At 42.0% G+C, this 25,408-nt stretch overlaps 1 protein-coding gene across 1 annotated transcript in view; it reads left to right on the forward strand.

Annotated features, from left to right (window-relative positions):
• LOC140739644 (uncharacterized) overlaps positions 1-23,406 on the forward strand; it is a 49,357-nt gene extending 25,951 nt beyond the window's left edge. The window contains exons 2-4 of the mRNA XM_073068024.1: positions 2,168-2,521; positions 21,115-21,216; positions 23,246-23,406. Coding sequence (XP_072924125.1) covers positions 2,168-2,521; positions 21,115-21,216; positions 23,246-23,406 — 617 coding nt within the window. The remainder of the gene's footprint in view (positions 1-2,167; positions 2,522-21,114; positions 21,217-23,245) is intronic.
• Positions 23,407-25,408: the final 2,002 nt, after the last annotated feature.

Here is a 25,408-nt window from a genome sequence, read left to right on the forward strand (position 1 = left end):
TACTTACAGAATGTGGCTTGGTTTTAAGCTGGAAGAGAATTCAAGGAGCTTCAGAAAAGTTGCAAACATTCAGATTTTGCAAGTATAAAGAACCAGAATCCACTCTGTGTGCATTAAGGTTATTGCATGAACTTCAAGTGGGAGACAAAAAGCTGCTTCTAAAATAGATGCAAAGACCAAAGCCCAGCTGATGAATGCAAGGGCAAAAAGAAAGAAATCAACGGAGATATGAAAACAGGATTCGTCAAATGATGTTGTGGATGAGGAAACCAAGAGGAGAGATCAGATTATAAAGGGAGCAATAGAAGGATTAATAAGAGAATACTCCAGTGAGCTAAATGGACCTTCCCAAGATCAGTATGCACAAAATAGAAGAAGAAAAAGGAAGGGGAAGAAAGGTGCTAAGAACTGTCAGAACCACTTCCTGTAGTCTCAGAGTCAACTCCTACAACCTGGAGGAGGCCCTGGAACCTGAGATTGCTTTCACAGCCACAAGTCTCATCTGCCACGCAGAGTGACCTCTGTTGACAGGAAGGATGTTACCCCACAAGAGTAATGAATCTTCCACAGCGATTAAATCTTGAGGACCGATTGGGACAATTTAAAATCTACTATGCTATTGATGTCCGTACAGTATTTGTATTATGTAGTATATGTTGTGCATATAAGTCGGGATTCATTCTTTATTAAGTTGGAATTTATAACATAGCAGGGAGGAGTGTTGTGTAATATTGTACATGTATTGTTTGTTCATTCTTGTTTATTTAAATACTTCATTACGTGCTATATTTAAAAGCACAGGAATGGTATACGTCATTACACCACCACGTTATACGTGCGCTCCTTGCCCAAAATAAAAGCGAAGTACACATGTTTAATTCCCAGCTGCTTTTTTTTCTTGCAATTTTTAAAAATGTTTTGGAGTTACGAAACATAACAGTGGAGCAGTACACTAGATGAAGTCTCTGTATCTGCTGAGTGAGTTGTAGGGTAATTCCCTGACTGATACAAGTATATGACTTTTTTTCAGAGAACCAGTGAGTTCCCCATTATATTTCTGGCACCTGGCAGCAGATTGGGGTCAGAAGCTAGCGAAGTAGAAGTGGAGGGTATTTTTGTGTATCTGAGGATTCATCCTTCTGGAAAGTGCTAACTGCAAAAGCATGTAACAGTTGTGACTGTTGGAGGATGAAGGTATCAAGTGCCCTTCCAGGATACGCAGCACTGACCAATTGTGTTGTCTGAACATCAGGGGGCATTGAGGCACAGCAGGTAGAACCACTGCCTCACCATGCCAATGACCTGGGTTCAATCCTGACCTTTAGTGCTGTGTAAAGTTTGTATATTTGGCCTGTGAGTACATGGGAGACCTTCAGTGTTCCAGTTTCCTCCCATGTTCCAAAGAAATGCAGGTTTGTGGGTTAATTACCCACTGATAATTGGCCATATTGTGTATATGGTGGCATGACATTCACCTCTGGGCCCAAAAGCATGTATTAAGGTATTTCTGCTGCAATTCATGTATCTCAGTGATGACAGCATTGGAAAACTTGAAGCTGTTCATCAAAAGAGGTCCACAGGGCTATGATCTCTCCAGTTCATTTCCTTCTTATCTTAAAATTCTCAATCTATCTTGAGGGCCTGTTACTTTCATAAATGAAGTACCTTCATGGGAGAGTTGCCAGTGGGGGTCTGTTGAACGTATGTGCTAGCACCATAGGCAGCAGCACACTCTGTGGACCCTGGAAGGCTAGCACTGGTCTAGATCTAGTCCTTAAGTTGCCCAGTGAAGTGTTTGCTGGGTGTCTCTTTATGTAATGCTGAAAGAAGTATACAGTAAAACTCTGACAACTGACCATCAGAATTGGCTTTACTGCCATTGACATGTCATGAAATTTGTTGCTTTCTGGCAGTAGTACAGTGTGGGCATAACAAATCACTATCGGCTAATAAATAAATAGATACATAAATAAACAAACAATTGAATAAATAACTAGTGCGACAGAGAAATACTGAGGTAATTTTCATGGGTTCAGAGACCGTTTAGGTTGAGGGGAAGATGTTGGATGAATCATCAAAACAATGAGGTGTCGGGACTGCAGCCCAACAAACTGTTCGATGACATAAGTGGGAAAATTTTTAACTTATGCACATTTATTCCTTTCAGCTGGAAATGAGTGGAACCTGACAGTAACACAATCTCCATCACACCTCAATGCAGTGGAAGGAGACACAGTTACCCTCATGTGTCATATTGTGAGCAGCGGCTTAGACACAAGAATAGAATGGTATAAAATATGGCAGAAGGCAAAGACATCACTGCTCACCTCCAAATGGAATGTGACCAACTATTACTCTTTAGCTGAAAGAATGGAACATACTTTCAATGAAACATCGAGTTTACTGACTATCTTTAATGTGACACTAAATGATACTGGGCAATATATCTGTGAAGCAAGCATTGAGGTTCCACCACCTGTGTTTACAAAATCTGGCAATGGGTCTTATCTGCAAGTACAAGGTATGTATTCATGAATAAATAAATTTATTTCAGCTGAATACCATTCAATCAATTTGACTGTATGCAAACATTGAATTGGAAAGACCAATTGGTGCTTGAGAGTCCATATTAGATGCAGTACTGTGTTCAAGACACAGGCACCTTGTACTTTAATGTAACCCCCTGGGAGAGATGCATAACATACAGTCAGAATCAAGTTTAGTATCACTGGCATATGTTGTGAAATTTGTTGTTTCGCAGCAGCAGTACTTTGCTATATATTATATAAAAACTATAAATTCAAATAAGAAATATTTTGTAAAAATTAAATTAAATAGGTAAAAGGAGAGCAAAAATAAATAGTGAGGCAGTGTACGTGGGTTCATTGTCCATTCAGAAATCTAATGGTGGAGGGAAAGAAGCTGTCACTGAAACATTGAATGTGTGTCTTCAGGCTCTTGTACCTCCTCCTTGATGATATGAATGAGAAGAGGCTTGTCCTGAGAGTCCTTTATGATGGATACAGCCTTACTGAGGCATCACTTTTTGAAGGGTCCATGATGCTGGGGAGGACAGTGGCCAAGATGGAGCTGGTTAAGTTTACAGCTTTCTCCAACTTTTTTCAATCCTGTGCAGTGGCCCATCTATACCAGGCAAACATTTAAAATGCTCGCCCTGTTACATCTGTAGAAATTTATAGGAGTCTTTGGTGTTGTACCAGGTCTCCTCAAAGTCCTAATGATGTACAGCCACAGTCGGCTTTCTTTGTAATTGCATCAATATGTTGGGCCTAGGATTGATCTTTAGAGATGTTGACATTCAGGAACTTGAAACTGCTCACCCTTTCTACTTCTATTTCTCAATGAGGTCGTGTATGTTCCCTAGACTTCCCCTCCCTGAAGTCCACTATCAATTCTTTAGTCTTACTGATGTTGAGTACAAGGTTGTTGCTGTGACAGCACTCAACCAATTGATCTGTCTCACTGAGCTGTGGCTCTTTGTCACCATCTCAAGTTCTGCCACCAGTATTTGTGTTATTGGAAAATGCACAGATGGAGTTGCCTAACCACACAGTCGTTGGTTTAGAATGAGCAGAAAAGTGGGCTAAGCGTGCATTCTTGAGGTGCGCCAGTGTTGATTGTCAGCAAGGAGCAGTTGTTATTTCTGATCCAATTGCAGAGGAAGCTACAGAGACCCAGGTTTTATACCTTGTTGATTAGAACTGAGGGTATGATTGTGTTGAATGCTGAGCTGTAGTCAATAAACAGCAGCCTAACCTAGGTATTGCTATTGTCCAGGTTATCCAAGGCTGAGTGGAAAGCCAATGAAATTGAATCTATTGTGGTGATAGGCAAGCTGCACCAGGTCCAGGTCCTTGCTTAGGCAGAAGTTGATTTTGGTCATGACCAACCTCTGAAAGCACTCATCACAGTAGGTGTGATCGTTGATCAATTGGTGATCATAGTTGAAGCAGATCACCCTGCTCTTCCTGGCCACTGGTATGATTATCACACTTTTAAAGCAGATGGGAACCCCTGACTACAGCAGTGAGAGATTGAGGATGTCCTTGAATATTCCTGCCAATTGGTTGGCACAGATTTTCAGTGCCCTACCAGATACACCATCAAGGCCTGAAGCTCTGCGAGGGTTCACTTTCTTGAAAGATGTTCTGATGTTGGCATCCAAGCCAGAGATCACAGGGTCACCAAATAGCACAGGGATATGCACAGATGCAGCTTTATTCTCCCTTTCAAAGTGTGCATAAAGGGCAATGAGCTTATCTGGGAGTGAAGCATCACAACCATTCATGGTGTCAGGTTTTGCCTTGTGGGAAGTAATGGCCTCCAGACCCTGCCAGAGCTAATGTCCATCCAATTCTGCCTCTAACTTCAATCAGACTAGTTTTTTAGTCCTTAAAATAGCCTTCTGTAGGTCTCACCTGGACTTCTTGTATAGTCCTCGATCACCAGTCTTGAATGCCACAGAATAGCCCTCAGCAGACTATGAGCTTCCTGGTTCATCCATGGGTTTTGGTTTGGGTATTTCCAGTATGTTCCTGAAAGGACACACCCACCCACATAAGTCTCAATGAATTTGGTGACAACTGTGGCATATTCATTCAGACTTGATGATGAATTCCTGAATATTGTCCAGTTCCCCAGATCAAAGCCTCCTGTGACCATAACATCTTGGTCCTCACCACCAGTGCTGCGGGTTTTCGCCTCTGCCTGTATCCTGGGAGTAGAAGTACAGCTAGGTAATCGGACTTTCCAAAATGTGGGTGTGGGATTCCATGATAAGCATTCTTAATGCTGGTATAACAGTGGTCAAGTGTGTTGGCTCCTCTGGCTCCACAGGTGATGTTGTTGGTAGTTGTTTAGAGGTTTCTCCAAGTTGGCCTGGTTGAAGTCCCCTGCAATGATAGGGAAAGCATCTGGGTATCACGTTCTATAACAGACACAAGAATTAGGATCATCATCAGCTTATACTCACTGGAATTTAGAAGACTGAGGGGGGATCTTATTGAAAAGTATAAAATTCTAAAGGGATTGGACAGGCTAGATGCAAGAAGATTGTTCCCGATGTTGGGGAAGTCCAGAACGAGGGGTCACAGTTTAAGGATAAAGGGGAAGCCTTTTAGGACCGAGATGAGGAGAAACTTCTTCTCACAGAGAGTGGTGAATCTGTGGAATTCTCTGCCACAGGAAACAGTTGAGGCCAATTCATTGGCTATATTTTTAGAGGGAGTTAGATATGGCCCTTGTGGCTAAAGGGATCAGGCGGTATGGAGAGAAAGCAGGTATAGGGTTCTGAGTTGGATGATCAGCCATGATCATACTGAATGGTGGTGCAGGCTCGAAGGGCTGAATGGCCTACTCCTATTTTCTGTGTTTCTATGTTTCTATCACTCAACCCATCCTCCATATCAGATGTTAACCTTAATTCTACATTCCTGTCAGCGCTTGGCAAGCTTTCACTCCTTCCTTATGAAATATCTTCTTACTTCCATCTTAAAAATATCCAAATAGCCATCTTCTACTGCCCCTTGAGAATATGTGGTTCTCAGAGGGGGAAAATATTGCCTCTTTACTGTCTTGAATGGATGATCTCTTATTTTTTAATTAGTGATCTCTAGTTCTAGATTCACGCTAACAGGGAACATCCTCTCCACATTTGCATAAGCAGAATCACTTTGGATCTTTCAATCAAGTTCCCCCTCACTCTCCTAAACATGAGTGAACACACGCCTAGCCTGTCAACCCGTTCAGTTCAAGTGTGTTTAGTAAGCCATTAAACTGTTTCTGACATTTACATCCTTCTCCTAATAAGGAAGCTAATAATGAACATTGTTCTCCAGATGAGGTCTCACTAATGCCCTACATAACCTCCTTACTTCTGCGCTCAATTCCCCTTGCAATAAAAAACAACTATCAGTTAGTTTTTCTGATTGCTTGCTACATCACACCTGCATACCAGGTTTATATGAATCCTGCGCTCATACACATCTTAAAGTTCTGCAAGCTCTCACTATCAGACGTTTTAATATTGTATTTTTTCCAGTTAAGTTCAATTTTACATTTTCCCATATTAAATTCCAAAGGCCAGATCTTGACCTATTTATATATATATATATATATATATATATATATTTGTATCCTCTTTATAGCATTTTAAAATTTTACTTTCCTTCTTCGCTTTGTGTCAAATTTAGACACAGTGGCACAGTAGTAGTTAGCTAAATGCTATTACAGCTCAGGTCATCAGAGCTGGGCGTTCAATCCCAGTGTCCTCAGTGTCTACCTTCTCTCCATGGAAGGCATGAGCTTCCTCTGGCTGCTCTGGTTTCGTCCCACAGTCCAAAATCATACCAGCTAGTAGGTTAATTGGTCATTGTAAATTGTCCTGTGATTAGCTGCTGGCTGGTGCAGCTCAAAGGGCTGGAAGGGCTTATTCTGCACTATATCTCTAAATAAATAAATATATTTATCTCACCACATATTTAATTTGTAAAACTGAAGGGGGAACGCATTTAGAAAATTCCAATCCCATCCTGTTGGGGATTGAAACTAATGCAGTAGATCACTTTGATCCTTGCTTATGATATTATAGGCAACATGGACCTTTCAGGACCAGTGAGCTGCTATACTCTCACGTGAAAGAAGGTGTCAATGTTGTTAGTAGAAACTAAGAACAGTTCCATTATTCTCTCCTGAAAGAACTTACTCTTTTTAATGTACTTTTCCACTGAAATTTGTTACATTGGAAAAGTCTTTCTTGAATATTTAAAGTTTAATTAATTACTAATAAATATAATTACTAATAAATTTTTATTATTCCAGATACCTCAGAGGATTCAGAATCAAATGGTATGTATCTTTTCCTGGGACATTTATCCTGTAACTTGAACACTTCTAATTGTGTGAGGATTCATTCCATATTGTATAGAATCGATACACAAATAAGCCTGTTGTGATTGAGGTCAGAAAGAACTAGTCAGAAGTAATCAAATTTTTTGAAAAGCGATTTAAGAGGACAACTTCACAGCTGGCACAGTAGTGGCACAATAATGTAGTGGGTTAGCGCAATGCTATGCAGTAAAAGCGACCAGGGTTCAATTGCCACCACTGTCTGTTAAGTATTTTGTACATTCTTGATTGAAGCACAGTGATGACATTGCTCTTTGCTTACCTTAGTCCACATTCTAAGAAAGAAGATAGATGCTGTTAAAAAAGTGGTATTAATTTAGTTCTAGGTTACTACTTTGATACCACAGTTTTTAGATTGTTTGAGAATTTTTAGTTCACAGCCCTATTGGCCAAGCATTTATTATTTTTCTTTGTTCTGAACAGTTCTTAATAAAATTCAGTGAATTCCCTGTCAGTGTCTCTCCCTCTGCACTGAACTCCTGTCGGCAAGACTTGACCACCAAAATGGACCCAGCAGAGAGTGAACAGTTGAAATTGGCCCTGAATTTTGTTTGTCAGGTGGGGGGAAAGTAGGTTGACAGTAATGGCTCCAGTAGTGCGACAACTACTCTCAGAGAGGCAAGACCAGTCCGAGCTGGAAGAACAGGTGTCACCACTCACAACAGTTCAGCAATTCACAATGGATAGCCTGAATCAGGTGGCAGCCATTATTGCTCTCACTGCCACTATTCAGCAGCTCTCTGCCTGGATAGCCCCACTTCCAGCACTGGCACCTCTCCAAACCTCCTTTATTGCAGTTTCATCAACCTCGGTCCCTAATGCCCCAATTCCCTTGGCTACTTCCAGGCCTGAACCGAGCATTCCTCCACCAGACAGATACTCTGGTGAATCTGATGGCTGCAGAAACTTTATTACCCCATGTTAGCTGAATTTCCAAGCCCAGGCAGTCTGGTTCATTGATGATGTACATTTACTGGCTTACAGGGTGAATCTCTTAGACGCCCCCTCCCACTCTTCCTGTTCAACATCCTACAAGAACAGAAATGATAATGATATCAGAAATGATCTGGAAAGTGTGGATTGGGACAGGCTGTTTTCTGGCAAAGGTGTAAATGGAGGAGGCCTTCAAAAGTCATATTTTAAGAATAAAAACTTTGTATGCGCCTGTCAGAGTAAGTGTAAGGAACCTTGGTTTTCGAGATATTGAGGCCTTGGTTAAGAAAAAAAAGGAGATGCACAGCAGGTATAGGCAGGTAGGAACAAATGGGGTGCTTATGGAGTACAAGAAATGCAAGAGAACAATTAAGAAAGAAATCAGGAGGGATAAAGGAAGGCATGAAGTTGTCCTAGCAGACAAGATGAAGGAGAATTCCAAAGGGATTCTATGCTAAGAGCAAAAGGATTGCAAGGGACAAAACTGGTCCTCTGGAAGATCAGAATGGTAATCCATGCGTGGAGTCAAAAGACATGGGAGAGATCACCTGTGAATGTGTTGGGGTCATCTACTATGTCTGGTGCTCCCAGTGTGGCCTACTTACATCGGTGAGATCCGAAGTAGATTGGGAGATCTCTTCGCCAAACACCTACGCTCAGTCCACCAGACTGAGGATTGTCAGTCCACCAGGGATTGTCTACTGAGTCTCTGTGGGTGGAAGTTAGAATCAGGAAGGGGTCAATAACTCTACTGAGTGTTCTTTATAGACCACCCAATAGTAACAGGGACATCGAGGAGTCGATAGGGATACAGATTCTGGAATGGTATAATAATAACAGAATTGTTATGATGGGGGATTTTAATTTCCCCAATATTGATTGGCATCTCCCTAGAACAAGGGGTTTAGATGGGGTGGAGTTTGTTAGGTGTGTTCAGGAAGGTTTCCTGACACAATACGTAGATAAGCCTACAAGAGGAGAGGAGATTTGGTATTGGGAAATGAACCTGGTCAGGTGTCAGGTCTCTCAGTGGGAGAGCATTTTGGGGATACAGGCAGTCCCCTGGTTACGGACGTCTGACTTACGGACAACTCGTATTTACGAACGGACTGTCATAAAGTCTATTATATTAAAAATTTGAAAACATCGCATGGCTTCAGCGGTTTGTCGGCTCCAGGAGGGAGAACACCGTTCGCCATTTTAAGTCAGATCACGTTGCCGTTAACACTGTGTTGAGTGTGTAACTTTGTATTTGGCTTAAAATTTTCTCTTATTTACCCTTGTAACCATGCCTCCAAAGCGTAAATCCGATGCAAGTGCTGGTGATGCATCAAAGAAAAGGAAAATGGTCACGAGTGGAAATAATAAAGCGATCTGAAAGAGGTGAAACACCATCGGTCATTGGAAAAGCATCAGGCTACAGTTGGTCAACGATTGGAACAATTTTAATGGAGCATGTGAAAGGCCCTGCCCTGATGAAAGCTACAATTATTACTAAGCAATGCAGTGGTTTAATTATTGAAATGGAAAGGCTATTGATAACTTGGTTAGACGATCAAAATCAGTGTAATATGCCTATTAGCTTTACTTTAGTGCAAGAAAAGGCTCAAAGCCTTTTCAATGATTTAAAAGCTGCACGTGCAGCAAGTGAAGGTGATTGTGATGAAGAATTTGTTGCAAGTAAGGGTTGGTTCAATTGTTTCAAAGTGAGGGCAAATTTACAAAATATTAAAGTGCAAGGTGAAGCAGGGAGTGCCAATGTAAGTATTGCGAGTGATTTTCCTGAAATGTTGAAAAAATTATTGAGGAGGGAGGTTATTTGCCAGACCAAATATTTAATGTAGACGAGACTGGCTTACTTTGGAAAAAATGCCTGGAAGGACCTACATTTCAAAAGTGGAAAAAAGTGCACCAGGGCATAAGGCATCGAAGGATAGGCTAACATTATTGCTTGGGGGTAACGCATCCGGGGATTTCAAGCTCAAGCCTTTGCTTGTGTATTGCTCCCTAAATCCGAGGGTACTTCGCTGTATCATTAAGGCATCTGTTCCCGTTATTTGGAACATTTGACTAACTGATGCTAAATAAGAACTGTATGTACCTGTTCTGACTTACCTACAAATTCGACTTAATGACAGACTTGGGAACGGATCTCATTCATAACCCAGGGACTGCCTGTAGTGATCACAATTCTATCTCCTTTACCATAGCATTGGAGAGGGATAGGAACAGACAAGCTGGGAAAGTGTTTAATTGGAGTAAGGGGAAATATGAAGATATCAGGCAGGAACTTGGAAGCATAAATTGGGAACAGATCGTCTCAGGGAAATGTACCGAAGAAATGTGGCAAATATTCAGGGGATATTTGCATGGCGTTCTGCACAGTTACGTTCCAATGAGACAATGAAAGGATGGTAGAGTACAGGAGCCATGGTGTACAAAGGCAGTTGAAAATCTAGTCAAAAATAAAAGAAAAGCTTATGAAAGGTTCAAAAATCTAGGTAATGATAGAGATCTAGAAAATTATAAGGTTAGCAGGAAGAAGCTTAAGAATGAAATTAGGAGAGTCAGAAGGGGCCATGAGAAGGCCTTGGCGAGCAGGATTAAGGAAAACCCCAAGGCATTCTACAAGTATGTGAAGAGCAAGAGGATAAGATGTGAGAGAATAGGACCAATCAAGTGTGACAGTGGAAAGAGTGTATGGAACCAGAAGAGGTAGCGGAGGTACCTAATGAATACTTTGCTTCAGTATTCATTACGGAAAAGGATCTTAGCGATTGTAGGGATGACTTGCAGTGGACTGAAAAGCTTGAGCTTGTGGATATTAAGGAAGAGAATGTCCTGGAGCTTTTGGAAAGCATCAAGTTGGATAAGTCACTGGGACCGGAGGAGATATACCCCAGGCTACTGTGGGAAGTGAGGGAGGAGTTTGCTGAGCCTCTAGCAATGACCTTTGCATCATCATTGGGGATGGGAGAGGTTCCGGAGGATTGGAGGGTTGCAAATGTTGTTCCCTCATTCAAAAAAGGGAGTAGAGATAGTCTAGGAAATTACCATATACCAGTGAGTCTTACTTCAGTGGTTGGTAAGTTGATGGAGAAGATCCTGAGAGGCAGGATTTCTGAACATTTGGAGAGGTATGATATGATTAGGAATAGTCAGCATGGCTTTTTCAAAGGCAGATCATGCCTTTTGAGCCTGATTCAATTTTTTGAGGATGTGACTAAACACATTGATGAAGGTAGAGCTGTAGATGTAGTGTATATGGATTTCAGCAAGGCATTTGATAAGATACCCCATGGAAGGCTTATTGAGAAAGTAAGGAGGCATGGGATCCAAGGAGAGCTTGCTTTGTGGATCCGGAATTGGCTTGCTCACAGAAGTCAAAGAATGGCTGTAGACAGGTCATATTCTGCATGGAGGTCAGTTACCAGTGGTGTGCCTCAGGGATCTGTTCTGGGACCCCCTTCTCTTTGTGATTTTTATAAACGAGGAAGTGGGAGGATGGGTTAATAAATTTGCTGATGACACAAAGGTTGGGGATGTTGTGGATAGTGTGGAGGGCTGTCAGAGGTTACAGTAGGTCATTGATAGGATGCAAAACTGGGCTGTGAAGTGGCAGATGGAGTTCAACCCAGATAAGTGTGAGGTCGTTCATTTTGGTAGGTCAAGTATGATGGTAGAATATAGTATTAATAGTAAGACTCATGGCAGTGTGGAGGATCAGAGGGATCTTGAGTCCATAGGACACTCAAAGCTGCTGCACAGGTTGACTGTGTGGATAAGAAGGCATATGGTGTATTGGCCTTCATCAACCGTGGGATTGATTTCAAGAGCTGAGAGGTAATGTTACAGCTATATTGGACAATGGTCGGACCCCACGGAGTACTGTACTCAATTCAGCTCAGCTCACTACAGGAAGGATGTGGAAACCATAGAAAGAGTTCAGAGGAGATTTACAAGGAGGTTGCCTGGATTGGCAAGCTTGTCTTATGAAAATAGGTTGAGTGAACTCGGCCTTTTCTCCTTGGAGTGGTGGAGGAAGAGAGGGGACCTGATAGAGGTATATAAGGTGATGAGAAGCATTGATTGTGTAGATAGTCAGAGGCTTTTTCCCAGGGCTGAAATGACTAACATGAGAGGACACAGTTTTAAGGTGTTTGGAAGTAGGTACAGAAGAGGTGTCAGGGGTAAGTTTTTTTACGTAGAGAGTACTGAGTGCGTAGAATGGGCAGCCGGCAACGGTGATGGAAGCAGATACAGTAGTGTCTTTTAAGAGACTCCTGGATTGGTACATGGAGCTTTGAAAAATAGTGGGCCATGGGCAGACTGTGGTAGTTTCTAAAGTAAGTACATGTTCGGCACAGCATTGTGGGCAAAGAGCCTGTATTGTGTTGTAGGTTTTTCCTGTGTTTCTAACGCTTTATATTCCATCTGGGTAGCCTCCAATCTGATTGCATGGACATCAATTTCTTGAACTTCTGGTAATGGCCACCCCACTCTCCTTCACCATTCCCCATCCCCTTTCCCTCCCTCACCTTATCTCATTACCTGCCCACCACCTCCCTCTGGTGCTCCTCCCCCTTTTCCTTCTTCTATGGCCTTCTGTTCTCTTCTGTTAGATATTCCCTTCTCCAGCCCTAATCACCAATCAACTTCCCGGCTCCTTACTTCAGCCCTCTCGCTTCAGGTTTCACCTTTCACCTTGTGTTTCTTTCTCCCCTCCCCCCACCTTTAAAATCTACTCCTCAGCTATTTTTTCTCCAGTCCTGCTGAAGAGTCTCGGCCCGAAATGTTGGATGTACTCCTTTCCATAGAAGCTGCCTGGCCTGCTGAGTTCCTCCAGCATTTTGTTTTTGTTGCTTGTGTAATACCCTGGGAAAGGTTTCACTGTTAACGTAATGGTCTTTCTACAGAAACAGTGTTTGGGTGATGGTTAGAGATAAAGGGTGCTTTGGAATGTGAGCCATCCAATGAGGGGCATGTGTTTTTGTGTTGTGTGCCTGACACTGGTGTGAGCTGCAGATTTTCACTAGTTTGAGATCTTAAAATTTTTTTGCATTCATATTTACTCAGGAGATGGACACAGAGTCTATGAAAGTGAGGCAAAGTGGCATCAACTTAACTGAACCTAATACAGATTACAGAGGAGGAGGGTTTTTGTTGTCCTGAGGCAAATCAGAGTGGATAAATCCCCAGGGCATAACAAGGTAGTCCCTTGGATCCTACGGGAGGCAAGTGCAGAAATTGCTGGGACCCTAGCAGAGATACTTAAATCATCCATAGCGCCAAAAGAGGTACCAAAGGATTGGACGATAGCCAGTGTTGTTCTGCTGTTGTGGGAAAGTTATTGGAAGGTATTCTAAGAGACTGGATATATAATTATTTGGATAGACATGGATTGCTTAAGGATAGTCAGCATGACAGATCATATCTAACCAAATTTATAGAGTTTTTTGAAGAAGTTACTTGGAAAGTTGATGAAGGCAAAGCAGTGGATGTTGTCTACATAGACTTTGGTAATGCATTTGACAAGGTCCCACATGGGAGGTTTGTCAAGAAGCTTCAGTACTTTGCATTCAAGATGGGGTATTAAATTGGATTAGACATCGGTTTTGTGGGAGAAGCCAGAGGGTGGTAGTAGATGGTTGCCTTTTTGTCTGGAAGCCTGTGACTAGTGGAATGCTGTAGGAATCTGTGCAGGGTCCATTGGGTCCATTATGTTGTTTGTCAACTTAATCAACAATCTAGATGATGATGTGGTTAACTGGATCAGCCAATTTGCAGATGACACCAAGACTCGGGGTATGGTAGACTGCGAGGAAGGCTATCATGGCTTGCAGAAGGATCTGACAAAATAGGCTGAAAAATGGTAGCCGGAATTTAATGCAGACAATTGTGGGTATTGCTCATCGGTAGGACCAGCCAAGGTAGGTCTTACACAGTGAATTGTACTCACTGAGGAGTGTGGTAGAACAAAGAGATTTGGCAATAGAGCTTTTGGCACATTGGCCTTCATAAATGAGAGTCTTGAGTATAGGAGTTGGGATGTTATGTAGAAGTTATATAAGTTGTTGTGTAAGAGACCTAATTTGGTGTATTGTGTGTAGTTTTGATCACCTACCTACAGGAATGATGTAAATAAGGTTGAAGGAGTACAGAGAAAATTTACAAGACTGCCGCTGGATCTGGAGGACCTGAGTTAAAAGGAATTGAATAGGATAGAACTTGATTCCTCAGAACATAGAAGATTGAGAGAGATTTGGTAGAGGTATACAAAATTATGAGTGGTATATATAGGGTAAATGCAAGCTGGCTTTTCCACTGAGGTTAAGTGTGATGACAACTAGAGGTCATGGGTTAAGGGTGAAAGGTGAAAAGTTTAAGTGGAACATGAGGGGAAACGTTTTCACTCAGAGGGTCATGGGAGTGTGGAATGAGCTGTTGGAGAAGTGGTGCACGCAAGCTCCATTTCAATATTTATCTTCTTCGGCTGTCCAACGATTTTGATGTTGACTGAGGCCTGGGCAAGGTTGTATGGAATACCGGCAGTTGCCCAGGCTGCAAGTCTCCCCAAGTCTCCACCGATGTTGACCAAGGGAAGGGCCTAGGCCAATACAGCTTGGCACTGGTGCCGTCACAGAGCAATGTGTGGTTAAGTGCCTTGGTCAAGAACACAACACGCTGCCTCAGCTGAGGCTGGAACTAGCAACCTTCAGATCACTAGACCAACGCCTTAGCCACTTGGCCACGTGCCAACACAATGTTTAACATTTCAATGTTTAAGAGAAGTTTAGGTAGGTACATGGATGGTAGGAGTATGGAGGGCTATGGTCCTGGTGCAGGTCGATGGGAGTAGGCATCGTCCAGATGGGCCGAAGGGCCTATTTCTGTACTGTTCTCTTCTAAGATTCTATGACTCTATAACAAGGTCCTCTTGCAGCTCAGCCTTTTCGGCAATTTGTTGTTGAGTTCAAGAGAGTGTTTGACCTTCCAGTGCAGGGTCAGGAGACTCCCTGCTGCCTCCTGGACCTGCACCAAGTGAGGGGGTCAGTGAGAGACTATGCAGTAAAAGTCCAAACTCTTGCAGTTAATACAGGGTGGAACAAGAGATTTGTCATCGCTGCTTTCCAGTGTGGGCTGAGCACAGAGGTCCAGCATGAGATTGCAGTACATAATGAACAGGACAGCCTAGAAGACCTGATAAATCTGGCTATTTGAATAGACAACCTGGCAGCTGAATGGCAGAGGTAGAGAAAGCCCTGAACCTCTGTGACTCATCAGATCACCACTTGTCTTCTTCTTTCTCTCATCACCCAGTACACATTCCTCAGAGGAGCCCATGCAGGTGGGAGGTCTGCACCTATCTCAGGAAGAGTGAGATTGGTGCAGAAGAACAGGTTGCAGCCTCTACTGTGGCTCTCTGGGGCACCCAGTAAGTGAACAGAGCTGTCAGTAAGAAGGGGAGTTCTGACAGGTCGATTCTCCCCGCAAGCACCTTCCACTAGTTAGGTAATGCTCCCTGCTTCCCAGTTGTGGTGGTCCCAAACCCCGAACATCTGTCATTTATTGACTCCAAGGCAGCCAGGAACCTCATGGATATCTCTCAGACTCAAAGATGGAGAGTTCCCTCTCAACAATTGAGAGAGAATATTGACATTCAGGTTCTGGATGGTTGGCCTATCGGCATTGGCAAGATCCATCTTCCCACAGTGCCCATTCCAACTTGTGCTGAAGGGCAACCACAGGGAACAGCTTTCCTTCTATTTTGTTGATTTGCCTGAACTAACTCTGGTGCTTGGCCTTCCCTGGCTATCTTGACACAACCCACTGTTCAATTGGTCTCTAAAGGGGCTCCAAGAGTGGGGGCTGGCATGCCTGTCTACTTATCTGGTACAGCTCAGTCTTTTGTCCACATATTCCTTCCTGAGCCAACTGCTAAGCAAAAAAAAAAATCCAGTGAGCAGCTATTCCCAGGTTGTTGGGCAACTTTCACTTCTGGCCCACAAGTGGGACTGGACAACCAATCACTTGACAAATCATGGTAATGATGGAAATGTTCAAGTCTTGCTTGGACCATTTCAGTCTGTCATTTCCCTTGCCTGGTTCTGAACATTGACTCAGGAATGCATCAGTAGATATTGTCCTGGAAGTTTACCTAAACACGATCCCATTACAACAACTGTTCCAGCAAATGCAAAACTCCACAAAACACTCTTACTTTCTTCTAGCATTGGGTGAAAGATGCCTCAGTTTCAGAGTTTCTGCAGCTGATACAAGCTCTATATTGCAAACCCCTCCAGTGAGAACTGGACTGAAAGTCTGCCTATGCTAACTTCACTCCATCTGTGTTCATCCTAAATATTTCTCAAAAACTGTTGCTTTTCTGTAATTGATGGCACAGTTTCAGGGCTTTATTTGAACTGTACTCCATGGTTTTACACTAATGAACTCTTCAGATAAATAATAAAGGATCCATTGTAACAGTTAGCCTCAAGTTAATCTCATTTACCTTGGAAGAAAGGTTTTCCCTGAAGCTTCTGCTATTTCATGAAAGTTAAATTATTTGCTGAAACTTCCTCTTAATCTTATGAATAACTGTTCTGCCATGAGCAAACCAGCTAACCTATTAGGAAGGTGTCAATCTTTAGATTATGATCTGGGCCTGCACTGTCTCAAACACCAGTTTGAAGCATTGTCTATTCTTAGATTGCTTTCAGACTCCATAGGGGAACTCAAAACTGATTCTCCATTGATTCAATCTCTGATCCAATGCAGAATGGCTTGAAATCTCAATGTGTACCTGGTTTCGCTGAACTCTAAGCTTTTACAGATCTGTGAAATGTCGGTTGTAAAAATGCTGCTTTGTCAAAAGAATAGCAAGTTAATTAATGCAAGATGAGTTATTGAAATGTACTTCTAAGGGACTGGATGTTTAAGTATTTCGACTGATTAGGGAAAGTAAACATGGTTTTGTGTGTTGTAGGTCATGTTCAACCAATCTAATAGAGTTTTTAGAAGATGTTACCAGGAAAGTTGATGAAGGCAAGACTGTGGATGTTGTCTACATGGACTTAGCAAGGTCTTTGACAAGGTCCCATTTGGGAGGTTTGTCAAGAAGGTTCAGTCACGTGGCATTCAGGATGAGGTAGTAACTTGGGTTGGGCATTGGCTTTGCAGCAGAAGCCAAAGATTAGTAGTAGGTGGTTGCCTCACTGACTGGAGGCCTGTAACTAGTAGTGTGCCACAGGGATCTGTTCTGGAACCCCTTTTCTTCATGATTTTTATGAATGACCTGGATGGAGAAGTGGAAGGATGGGTTAGTAAATTTGCTGATGACACAAGGGTTGGGGATGTTGTGGATAGTGTGGAGGGATGTCAGAGGTGACAGCGGGACATCAATAAGATGCAAAACTGGGCTGAGAAGTGGCATATGATCTGGGCCTGCACTGTCTCAAACACCAATTTGAAGCATTGTCTATTCTTAGATCACTTTCAGACCCCTTAGGGGAACTGAAAACTGATTCAACCAAGATAAGTGTGAGGTAGGTCAAGTATGATGGCAGAATATAGTATTAATGCTAAGACTCTTGGCAGTGTGGAGGATCAGAGGGATCTTGGAGTCCGAGTCCACAGGACCCTCAAAGCTGCTGTGCAGATTGACTGTGTGGTTAAGAAGGCATACAATGTATTGGCCTTCATCAACCGTGGAAATGAGTTCAAGAGCCGAGAGGTAATGTTACTATATAGGATCCTGGTAAGACCCCACTTGGAGTACTGTCCTCAGTTCTGGTCGCCTCACTACAGGAAGGATGTGGAAACCATAGAAAGGATGCAGAGGAGATTTACAAGGATCTTGCCTGGATTGGGGAGCATGCCTTATGAGAATAGGTTGAGTGAATTTGGCCTTTTCTCCTTGGAGTGCTGGAGGATGAGAGGTGACCTGATAGAGGTGTATAAGATGATGAGAGGCATTGATTGTGTGGAAAGTCAGAGGCTTTTTCCCTGGGCTGAAATGACTAACATGAGAGGACACAGTTTTAGGGTGCTTGGAAGTAGGTACGGAGGAGATGTCAGGGGTAATTATTTTACGCAGAGAGTGGTGAGTGTGTGGAATGGGCTGCTGGCAATGGTGGTAGAGGAAACTATGATAGGGTCTTTTAAAAGACTCTTGGATAGGTACATGGAGCTTAGAAAAATATAGAGGGCTATGGGTAACCCATGGTAGTTTCTAAAGTAAGTACATGTTCAGCAGAGCCTGAATCGTGTTGTAGGTTTTTCTATGTTTCTAACACTCTACTATCTGGGTAGCCTCCAACCTGATATCATGGACATCAATTTCTTGAAAATGCATGTCAAAAGGGCAATGTTATGATAGTCATGAGGGTAGACAGGGAATATCAGATTGGTGCTTATTTTGGATCCCAAGAACAAAAATTTGTAGAATACTTACAAGATGGCTTTTTAGAGCAGTTTGTGATTGAGCCCGCCGGGAGATCAGCTCTTCTGGATTGGGTGTTGTGCAATGAAACAGAATTGATTAGTCAGCTTAAGGTAAAGGAATCCTTAGAAGGCAGTAATCAGGTAGAATTCATTTTGCCATTTGAGAGGGAGAAACTAAAGTCAAATGTATCAGTATTACAGTGGAGTAGAGGAAACAACAGAGGCATGAGAGAGGACTTGGCCAAAGTTGATTGGAAGGGACACCAACAGGGATGACAGCAAGCAGCAAGGACTGGAGTTTTTGGAGCAAATTCAGAAGGTACAGGATAGATACATCCTGAAGAAGAAGTATTCTAAAGGCAGGGTGACACAACTGTGAGCGACAAGGGGAGTCAAAGCCAACATAAAAGACAAAGAGAGGGCATATAATAGAGCAAACATTACGGGGAAGTTAGAGGATTGGGAAGCTTTTAAAAACCAGCAGAGGCAACTAAAAGAGCCATTAGGATGGAAGAAATGAAATATGAAGGTAAGCCAGCCAATAATATCAAACAGGATACCAGAATTTTTTTTTCAGATATATGAAGGATAAAAGAGAGGCAAGAGTAGATATCAGAAAATGATGCTGGAGTGGTAGTAGGGAACAAGGAAATGGCAGATGAACTGAATAAGTATTTTGCATCAGTTTCCACTGTAGAAGACACAGTATGCTGGAAATTCGAGAGTTCAAGGGGCAGATGTTGCTATTACTAAGGAGAAGGTGCTTGACAGATGAAAAAGTCTGAAGGAAGACACTATAAGCCACTTGTACCAGATGGACTATGCCCCAGGGTTCTGAAAGAGGTAGCTGAAGAGATTGTGGAGGCATTAACAATGATCTTTAAAGAATCACTAGATTCTGGTATGGTTCTGGAGGACTGGAAATTTGAAAATGATACTCTACTCTTCAAGAAGGTGGGGGGAGGCAGAAGAAAGGATATTATAGACCAGTTAGCCTGACTTCAGTGGTTAGGAAGTTGCTAGAGTCAATTGTTCAGGATGATGTTTCAGGGTACTTGGAGGCACATGATAAAATAGGCCAAAGTCTGCATGGTTTCTTTAAGGAAAAATCTTGCCTGAAAAAATCTGTTGGAATTCTTTGACAAGATTAGAAGCAGGATAGACAAAGGAGAAGCGGTGGATGTGGTGTACTTGGATTTTCAGAAGGCCTTTTACAAGATGCTGAAAATGAGCCTGCTTAGTAAGATAAGAGCTCATGGTATTACAGGAAAGATACTAGCATGTGTAGTGCACTGGCTGAGTGTTAGGAGGCAAAGAGTGGGGATAAATGGAGCTTTCTCTGATTGGCTGCCAGTTATAGTAGGTGTTCCGCAGGGGTCTGTGTTGTGACCACTTTTTTATGTTGTACGTCAATTATTTGGATGATATGATTGACGGCTTTGTGGCTAAGTATGTGGACAATACGAAGATAGGTGAAGGGGCAAGTAGTATTGAGGAAGCAGGGAGAATGCAGAAGGACTTAGACAGATTAGGAGAATGGGCAAAATAAGTGGCAAATGGAATACAGTGTCGGGAAGTGTTTGGTCATGTACATTGTTGGAAGGAATAAAAGTGTAGACTGTTTTCTAAATGGAGAGAAGATTCAAAAATGCAAGGTGAAAAGAGACTTGGGAGTCCTTGTGCAGCATTTCTTAAAGATTAACTTGCAATTTGAGTCATTGGTGAAGAAGTCAAATGTTGTGTTAGCATTCATTTTGAGAAGGCTAGAATATAAAAACAATTGTGAGCAGTTTTGGGCCCCTTATCTAATGGATATGAAGATGATTCCTGGAATGAAAGGCTTATCATATGAGGAGCACTTGTTGGCTTTGTACTCACTGGAATTTAGAGAAATAGTGGGGTGGGGGGGGGGGGGGGGACAGAATCTCATTGAATCCTATTGAACATTGAAAGTCTCAGAGAGAGGGGATGTAGAGTGGATGTTTCCTATAGTGGGTGAGTCTACGACCAGAGATCTAATTAGAACAGGGGTGAGAAGTAATATCTTCAGCCAAAGGGTTGTGAATTTGTGGAATTCATTGCCACAAGTGACTGTGGAGACCAGGTCATTGGCTGTATTTAAGGTTGATAGATTCTAGATGTGTTAGAGCATGAAAGGCTATGGGGAGAAGGCAGGAGAGCGGGGTTGAGAAGGAAATAGATCAGGCAGAATCAAGTAGCGGAGCAGACTTGTGGATCAAATGGCCTGATTTTGCTCCTATGTCTTATGGTCTGATGGTCTATATCTTCCGTAAATGTTTCCTTTATGCATCTTTAACCATGAAGGACAAAATTATTCATTGTCCAATTTCCCTTCTGCTCAGAATTCAGCACGGACACAGCAGCTGCATTCTTTGATAATCAGGATTATATCAGGAATCCTAATCAAGATGTCTTAATAATTTTGGTATGTTTAGGTCTCATGATTAACGAAGTCTGAATTTTTTTCATAACCAACAACTAAATAATGGAAGTAGATATTGTGGTTCCGTTTCATTGATTTTGACTTGATTGTTGGAAAGTAGAACTAGGAGCCAATGCTTTAGCACCTGAATAAAGATGCTGAAAAACAACCAATTTCTTTCCAATGTGGTCCAGGCTCATGCTGAACAATGACAGGTGTACCCCTGCAGTAATATATATCGATATGAGTTTGTGGCCTGGGATAAATCTGTGTTTCTTACAATTTATTATCATGTAACTGTCTGTAAGGACACTAATAACTTCAGTGCCAATGGTGGCATAGAATAATACCTCTGTTCTTTTAAGCAGGTGTCGCAATGTGGATCTTGAGTGGCTTGTTATCAATTATTGGATTGCTGATGGCAGTTTACAGTCTGTTTTTGATCAAAAGATTCATGTGTCGCAAAAAAGGTAAGGAATTCCTGGGGTAAGTTAAAACAGAAGTACTCCAAACATACTGATGATTGGAATAAAATGTCAGTACTGAAGTGTTGAGGTGGAGATGGTTGAGAGCTTCGAGTTCCTCGGTATAAATATCACCAGTAGCTTATCCTGATCTGATCATGCAGATATTATGGCCAGCAAAACACAGCAGCATCTATACTTTCTCACAGGTCCCTGTTGACATTCACCAATGTATCAATAGAAAGCATCCTATTCTGATGAAATGTCTTAGCCCCAAACATCCACTGTTTATTCCTCTCCATAGATGCTGCCTGACCTGCTGAGTTCCTCCAGCATTTTGTGTGTGTATTCAGCATCTGCATGATCTCTTAAATTTAAGAAAAATGCAGAGATGTGCAGACACAGCTCAGTCCAACATGAAAATCAGATACCTCTACATTGACTCATCCGCACATACTGTCGTCTCAGGAAAGCAGCCAACTTAATCAAAGACCCCTCCCTTTCTGGTCATTCTCCCTCCTCCCCCTTTCCATCAGGCAGAAGATACAAAAGCTCCAGGCTCTAAGGAAGCTTCTAAACTGCTGTTACAAGATTCTTGAACAGACCGCTTGTCCGATAATCCCTTTATCTCTCTTCTACCTCATTATGGTCCTTGCACCTTATTTATCTACGTTGACTGCACTTCCTCTGTAACTCACACTATCTTCTGCATTCTGTTATTGCTTTCCTCTTCGCACAATGTTTGAAATGATCTGTATAGATATCACACAAAAGCAACATTTTTCATGGTACTTTGGTATATGTGATAATATTAAAGCAATTACTTAGTAATTTGACAGGGAAAGGTGGTATCAGTGCTGACAGAAAGCAGAGAGAAGATTTGTTTGCTGCTGATAATCCTTGTAAGGGTGTTACAGGGAAAAGGGAAATACAGTTAGGTTGGGAGTGGGACGATACGATATCCGTAATCAAAAAGGGAACAAAGTAGATATGGGTAATTGCAGAATCATTTCTCCCAATTTTATTCTGAATGACTTCAAAGAGATCATTCAAGAATCATTATGATACAATCAGAGAGACCACTCAGCCATTATGCTTTGCCTATTAAGTAACTCTCCTATTAACCTTATACCTTACTGAATCTGCTTACTTGAAATTTTCACTTAATTTATTCACCCAATTCCATTTAAAAGTAATTATCGAATCTGCTTCCATCACCTCTTTACAGCCATTGCACTCATCAGCAAAACTATCTCGAATGTATTTAGGAAACAATTAGCTGCTACAATATGAGGACCACAGAATATTTATGATGGAAGAATTATTCTGATCTAAATTGTCTTCCTCATTTTAATTATTTTGAGATCTAGTGATTACCATAAAAAGTGAAGTTACTGATTCGTACTATAAAAGTGACTCACATTTTCGAAGGTGCAACATGAGCAGCTAAAGGGGAACTTTGAGAGGCTCTTCTACAGGCCAGTGTAGGTTAGAGAAATGTTCATTACATATAACCGTGGGTTTTCCAGGCTGCACTATCCACAGTGAGACTTTGTACCTGAGGTAAAAATTTCACACCTACTGCCCTATAAAAAGTGACTTAAAGATGTTGAGTGACTGCTCCATCATTAGAGATGTTGGTACTCAGATCAAGCATTGGGTGGTTATTCCATCAAACCGTTCAAATGGCTGTAAACAGCCCATTGGAGATGCTTCTGGTCAGTATAAATGAATTGATAATCCTTCCTTGCCTTTGGATTTCACATCCAGTTTTGAATTCTGGCAGTTCTCATTTGTCCCTCTGAACTCCTTTCCCTCATTCTCTTTCCCTGTCCTTTTGTTCCCTATGTATTGGAATTATATCATAAATACATCACTTCTCAACTTACTGTATTTTCTGATAAAACTGTGGAAACCCTTTGACCTGAAATGATAAATCTGTTGCCCTCTCCACAGATGCTGAAATGCCTGCATGTCTTTCTGTTTTTCTCTTCTGTTGGGATCAGAATTATCTGCATCTTTCTTTTTTTGACAGAGGATCCTATGTACGTCAATGTGCAATTTAGAAATAAAGCAGGGAAAAACAGCTGGCTCACAGAACAACCAAACACAAGATATGTAGCCTCAGGCAGATGTGGATATCCTAAAACCACTACATCTAAGTCGCTGCACAGACTGGAAAGAGACCTGAAATGAAATAAGTCTGAATGTCCATAGATAACGTAATCTGAGATACACAAAATACTGGGAAACAGCATCTTTTGATGCAGTGGATGACAACTTGAACACCCATCTGGAGTCACAAGAGATGGCAGATACTGGAAAGTGGAGCAACACACAAGACCCCAGAGGGATTCCCTGGATCACGTAGCCTCTTTGGAGAAAAATGGACAGTTGATACTTCAGATCCAGACCCTTCATCTGTACTGCCTGATGTGTGAATAATGTGGTGTTGTGTGCCTATGGTGAGGTCTGTGATATAGGGTTAGAGCTGTGGGCAGAGATGAAGACTCTTCTCGTGCCACTGAGAGAGATAGAGAAGGTACGGTGATGTTTACCCTATGCCTGCGTTCTTCTGTGATTACTGTCAAGATTGTAATCATCAGGTTTCCTGTTCCTTATTGTGATTGTTTATCTGAGAACCATTGTATCTTTTGTTTCAAACTGCCTGTAAAGGAGCTGTTCTTTGGGAGGTACATCCTCCATTCTGTACTCGAAAATTATATCAAATAATGTAATTAATGTGAACTCGCTCAAGAAGCTGTTGGATTCTGTCCAGCCAGCCTGGGCTGCCTTTGATTGCTGCCTAATACCTCCTGAAGGAGAGAGCTTGTGAATTCATACCAGGATTGGGCTCAGTTGTGATATTTATTGAGATAGAGCACAGAATATTTCCTTTTTGCTCTTCAAGCTGTACCACCCTGCATCCCTCGACTTAACCATAGCCTAATCACAGGACAGCTTACCTTGACTGTGGGAGGAAACTGGAGCACCTGAAGAAAACACACGCATTCCATGGGGAGAACGTACTGACTCCTTCCAGATGATGTCAGAATTGAACTCTGAACTCCGACATCCTGAGCAATAGTAGTGTTGCTCCAATCGTTATGTCATTATGGTGCCCACAGTCAAATATCCCAAGGAGTATAGTTGATGTAATATTTCTCTACCATCTTCAGCAGTCAATGAGATTGAGTCTGATCCTTGTCCTTTGGATCTATTTCCCTCGCCCACCAAATGGCCTGATTTACTTGTTGTCAAAGCCACTGTCTCGACTCTCATCTTGCTGTTGTCCAAATCCACGAGGATTGTGGAGACCTGGACAGAATCTGTAGTTGAAATAATCCTTTAAGGTACTCCTGTTTTGCCCAATTTAAAGTGGCCAATTAGCCCACTATCATGTATGTCTTTGTGATGTGGAAAGAGACAAGAGCACTTGGAGGAAACCCCTGTGGACACATGGAGAACGTGCCAACTCCACACAGACAGCACTGGATGTCAGGACTGGTCCCAGGGCGCTGGGGCTGTGAGGTACCAGATTCCCAATCTGCGTCACCATCTCTGTCAATGTTCTTATAATTATTGTGAAAATAACTTATTATGACATCACTGAGCAAAAGGTTCAAGTTAAAGGTGCTTTCACAGAAGGATATAGATCTGACATTTTTATCAGCTCCACCTAACCTTTGTTGAACAAATGTCAGTATTATCGGATAATATGCAAAAAATTTCTATTGGTGTTCCAGTCAATAAGTTGCTTCAAAATGCAACACAGAGTGTTCTGTGATCCTGCTCCATGCACTGGCTATTACATCTGCCTTCTAGTAATACAATACCCTTCTAAAGTAATACAGTAGATGTGAATGTAAGGAGATGAAGTAATACAGTAGATGTGAATGTAAAGATATGAGCAATTTTTTTCTACTGTTATTAATGAGATTTAACTTTTCATATGTGTGTATTGAATGCTCGCAGGAGTTGAACTGCCATCTGCCAGCAGCAGGGGGTGCTAAGGTGCCATACAAAACAAGATTACTTGTCCATCAACAGAGGCAAGGAGATTCTGCAAATACTAACAAACTTGAGCAACACATATAAAATGAGAGGAACACAGCAGATCAGGCTGCATCAATGGAGAGGCGTAAACATTTGACATTTCAGGCTGAGTCCACCTCAAGTTCCTCCAGCATTTTATTTG

Source organism: Hemitrygon akajei, chromosome 16 (assembly GCF_048418815.1).
Source record: "Hemitrygon akajei chromosome 16, sHemAka1.3, whole genome shotgun sequence".
Classification (NCBI taxonomy): domain Eukaryota; kingdom Metazoa; phylum Chordata; class Chondrichthyes; order Myliobatiformes; family Dasyatidae; genus Hemitrygon; species Hemitrygon akajei.